Raw genomic sequence first — 5022 nt, 5'->3', positions numbered from 1 at the left:
GGGGGGGGGAGAAAATGTCTTGTTTCATTTTAAGTTGAAATAATCCGCTCCTGATAATGTCAGACAAGAGAGTATAGGGGAGGCAAAACCTTATCCTTAAGTTAATGTAGAACAGATTAACAGGAGAAAAGTGGACAGATTTACTTAACATACACACAGGAGTCCTCCTAAGGACATGAAGACCCAAACAAGTGGCAAAACCTAAATATTTTATACCAGGTTCAGCAAAGAGGCAACTGTGTAAAAACAACTTATACTGAGGCTAAAAGAAAATAAGAGTATTTTAACAAGTTAAGTTTGTACAGAATTCTTTCAGCCTCAACTTCTGACTGGTGATAAGAATGCTGCTTTCCTCCTAGTAGAAGGAGGACATCTTCCATGTAAGAGTTTTATGTCCTGCTTTCAGGAAGAAGGGGGAGGTTAGAGTGCCCTTCATGTACCTACTGTTTTTCAAGTGCCTTTAGCTAAAGTCATCCTTATGCCAAAATGGCCTATTTTAAGGTGGCATATTCTGCCACTGTCTTCAAAGTTTTCTACTGTACTGTACAATGAGATTTTGAAGTTTCATTAAAAGACTATTTGGGGCAGCACCTGTGGCTCAGTGAGTAGGGCACCGGCCTATATACCGAGAGTGGCGAGTTCAAACCCAGCCCTGGCCAAACTCTAACAAAAAATAGCCAGGCATTGTGGTGGGTGCTTGTAGTCCCAGCTACTTGGGAAGCTGAGGCAAGAGAATTGTCTAGGCCCAGGAGTTGGAGGTTGCTGTGAGCTGTGACCCAATGGCACTCTACTGAGGACAATAAAGTGAGACTCTGTCTCTAAAACAAAAAAAAAAATCACTGGGTTGACAGGACTAAATTTGAGAATATTTGTAAAGCACATATAGAACACAGTAGGTGCTCAATCCATGTGTCCTACCTGAGTCAGTTTCCAAAGCATTTCTCAAAGAAAACTCCCAAAGTCTGAATGGCAGGAACAAGAAGGACTAGATCTTGGGTGCTGGCTTTCTGGCCTGTTTGTTTTACATTTCCCACTTGGTTCTTGTATAAATTCTGGGTGTATGTACAGTAGGATATTTTTGTGTCATTTTATAGTCATATCTCATCAGAATGAAGTAAGTAGTGACAGCCCTTTATGTACATCATATTTCTGCCCTAACACAGTGTTTCTATTCTCAGAAGTACTTGAGTAAAATTTACTCTTCCTTACAAGATTTCTGGTGAAACATTATTGTGACCTGGAGCCTATGGTATCAATTATTATTATTATTTTTGAAACAGAGTCTCACCACTCGGTAGAGTGCCCTGGGGTCATAGCTCACAGCAACCTCAAACTCTTGGGCTTAAGCAATCCTCTTGCCTCAGCCTCCAGAATAGCTGGGACTACAGGCCCCGGCCACAAAGACTATGTTTAGAGATAGGGTCTCGCTCTTGCTCAGGCTGGTCTCGAACCTGTGAGCTTAGGCAATCCACCTGCCTCAGCCTCCCAGAGTGCTAGGATTACAGGTGTGAGCCACTGCGCCCAGCCAATTATTATTATTATTATTATTATTATTTGAGAGCCCTAAGATGTTCCCCTGGGTAGAGTACGGTGGCATCATAGCTCACAGCAACCTTCAACTCCTGGGCTCAAATGAGTCTCCTGCCTCAGCCTCCCAAGTAGCTGGGACCACAGGAGCCCACCACAACGCCTGGCTATTTTTTTTTTTTTTGGGTTGCAGACTTCATTGTTGTTTGGTGGGCCCGGGCTGGATTCGAACCCGCCACCGTAGGTGTATGTGGCTGGTGCCTTAGCCACTTGAGCCACAGGCGCCAAGCCCCAATTATTATTGTTTATGTGACTGGTCTTGTTCTGTCCAGGCTGGAATTGAGTGGCAGGATCATAATTCACTGTAATTCAGTGGTAAGATAATTCGCCCCTGGGCTCAAGCAATTTTCCCGCCTCCCAAGAAGCTGGGTAGAACTACAGGGGCATGCTAACAAGCTATGCTAGTTTTTATTTTTATTTTTGTGTAGACAGGGTCTTGCTACGTTGCCAAGGCTTCAATTACATTTTTAACTGTAGATAACCTACTTTAAGGTTTATAATTTTGTATTTCTGTAGCAATTATCTTGGTAAAGGGGCTAAGTATGATTATAGAAGTACAGCGTGATAAAAAGCAGAGGTAGGGGGCTAAGCAAGTTACATTCAGCAGCGTAAATAACAACGAGCTTAATGAATGCACCAGGTACCAAGCCCTCTGCGACGGTTTAGTACGCTGTCTGATGAAGTGACTGAGATTCCCTGTCGTACAGCTCAGAAGCAGACAGCAGAAATGTCCACGTTTACTCTGCTAGTACAGTAAGAGGCAGAGCAGGGGTCCGGGCTAACTGGATGCTACACAGTTGTCTGAACGCTGTAAAACCATGAATTATTAAACTATCAAAGGGCGGGTGGGAGCAAAGCAATTCGGTACCTTTGGAAATGTGTGGCAACCTTACATGCTTTCGAGAAGAGCCAGGGTCTAGGATGGAGCGGAGAACACGGGAGACCAGCCAAGGTAGCTAGTTTCCCGACAGCCCCTTGCGCAGCCTAAGAGCCCGGGTGCCGTGGGAACCGCTTCCGGAACGCGCCTGCCGGCCCTGCCTCTCCGGGGGCGGGGCGAGAGCCGCGCAGGCGCTGGGCGGGGCGGGTGGGCCGTGGGCGCGCTCTCCATGAGGTGTATGTCCGGGCTCAGAGCGCTGCTGGGGCTGGGGCTGCTGGTTGCGGGGTCGCGGCTGCCGCGAATTGGAAGCCAGGCCGGCACCTGCCACTCAGGACGCGCCTGGTGGGGACCGCAGCGGCTGAGCTCGGGTGGCCGCGGGGGCTCAGAGGTCATGGCGAGCCCAGCGGTGAAGTACCTGAGGTATGCTAGGTTCCGGTCCGGCCCGTGGGCGGGCCTCGGGTGGCCTGTCTGCCTCCCGGGGGCCGATCTCGGGCGACAGCGCTGCCTCTGCTGCGGAGCACCTGAGGGCGAGGACTCAGTCTAAGGGTCTCCCTCAGCCAGGAGGAGGCCCAGGCCGTGGACGAGGAGCTATTTAAGGAGTACCAGTTCAGCGTGGACCAACTTATGGAGCTGGCTGGGCTGAGCTGTGCCACAGCCATTGCCAAGGTCAGTGGCATAACTCCTGGTTTTTGGCGGGGGTGGGGGGGGAGTCACTGCCCAAGTCTCCATGGTTAGGCACAGAGGGCTGGGAGAGACAGGCGAGCCAACCCTGTTACTTCCCTAAACCTAAGGTGACCAGACATCCCTCTTTTGGCGGGACAGTCCCGACCTCCAACAATTTGTCCCGCGTCCTGCGGCGTCTTAAAAAAGTCCCATTTTTGGAAAGAATGCACGATAATCTAGGGAACGGAACGGCGGGGCAACGGGAAGGTAATATACGGTTTTCAGCTACTGAAAAGGTTAATGTAACTCCATTTGGGAATAAAGAGGTTAATGTAACTTCATTTGCAAATGAAAAGGCTAATGTAAACTCCCTACTCCCCTCCTGGGCAAGGTCGCCCGGTGCCCTACTCCTTTGAACCACAGGCGCCGCCCTATACATAATTTTTTTTAAATGTATTTGTAAATTGTACTTATGTTGAAATTAAAAATATAGGTGGTGCGTGTGGCTCACAGGAGTAGGGCGCCAGCCCCATATGCTGGAGGTGGCAGGTTCAAACCCAGCCCCAGCTAAAACTGCAAAAAAAAAAAAAAAAAAAAAAAAAAGAAATTAAAAAAATATATATTACAATACTATTTTTGCGTTCTATGAAAATTTTTGTTGTTCCATATAGGCCAAATTTTTAATTAAGAACACCCCACCCCCGTCAATGGTGCCCCGCTTTACCAATGTTAAAATCTGGTCACCTTACCTAAACCTCTGAATCCCCCTTGACCCCACCTCCAGGCATATCCTCCCACATCCATGTCCAGCAGCACCCCTACTGTTCTGGTCATCTGTGGCCCAGGAAATAACGGAGGAGACGGCCTGGTCTGTGCCCGACACCTCAAGCTCTTTGTGAGTATTTGGGAGAGGGTAGGGGCGTGAGGGTTCTGGGATCTGGGGTTGAATTACCACTTTCCTCCTAGGGCTACCAGCCAACTGTTTATTACCCCAAGAGGCCCAACAAACCACTCTTTGCTGCATTGGTGACTCAGTGCCAGAAAATGGACATCCCTTTCCTTGGTGAAATGCCCTCAGAGGTAGGTAGCTCCATTTCTGTACCCCTGTCTTCAGTACCCACTGCCTGTAGTCTGCTCTTCCTCCGTGTTTCCAGGCTGAGTTCACTATAGTGCTGGACACAGAAGTGCCTAGAAAGATGCTACTTCAATAGAAGGCATAGAAGAGCCTTCTTCTTCATAAGGTGGGCTCCATGAATCCCCAACCCACCTTTTCTAAAGTTCCCTTTCTCCATCTTCCCTGGTCACTCCCTCTGTAGTCAGACTCTCCTCCTCTAGCATGTGGTAAACACATGATTTGGCCCTCTCAGGGGCTGTAGTGACTGTTTCACCCTAAACACATGCATGGATTTAGGAGTGGGACATTTGAGATTGTGAGGGGAGGTCTCACTCACCCTGGTAGAGTGCCATGGCATCATCATAGCTCATAGCAGTCTCAGACTCTTGGGCTCAAGTGATCCTCTTTGCTTTAGCCTCCTGAGTAGCTGGGACTACATTGTGCCCACCACAATGCCCAGCTAGTTTTTCTATTTTTACTAGAGATGGGGTCTTGCTTTTGCTCAGCTGGTCTCAAACTCCTGAGCTCAGGCAATCCACCAGCCTTCACCTCCCAGAGTGCCGGGATTACAGGCATGAGCCACTGTGCCTAGCCTGAGAAGTTTTTTTCTTTCTTTTTTTTTTTTTTTTTTTTGTAGAGACAGAATTTCACTTTATTGCCCTTGGTAGAATGCTGTGGCGTCACACAGCTCACAGCAACCTCCACACAGCTCACAGCAACCTCCGCCTGGATTTAGGCGATTCTCTTGCCTCAGCCTCCCGAGTAGCTGGGACTACAGGCA

General features: G+C 48.5%; 1 protein-coding gene across 1 annotated transcript in view; it reads left to right on the top strand.

The window, feature by feature from the left end:
- Positions 1–2651: 2651 nt before the first annotated feature.
- Positions 2652–5022, top strand: part of NAXE (NAD(P)HX epimerase) — a 5130-nt gene continuing 2759 nt past the window's right edge. Inside the window, exons 1-4 of the mRNA XM_003795250.3 lie at positions 2652–2884; positions 3022–3130; positions 3912–4022; positions 4094–4207. Of these exons, the coding sequence (XP_003795298.1) occupies positions 2694–2884; positions 3022–3130; positions 3912–4022; positions 4094–4207 (525 nt within the window). The 5' untranslated portion in view covers positions 2652–2693. The remainder of the gene's footprint in view (positions 2885–3021; positions 3131–3911; positions 4023–4093; positions 4208–5022) is intronic.

This window comes from Otolemur garnettii, unplaced genomic scaffold (genome assembly GCF_000181295.1).
Source record: "Otolemur garnettii isolate 467f Iridium unplaced genomic scaffold, OtoGar3 scaffold00091, whole genome shotgun sequence".
NCBI classification, from domain to species: Eukaryota; Metazoa; Chordata; class Mammalia; order Primates; family Galagidae; genus Otolemur; species Otolemur garnettii.
This window is presented reverse-complemented; position numbering and strand designations above follow the sequence as displayed.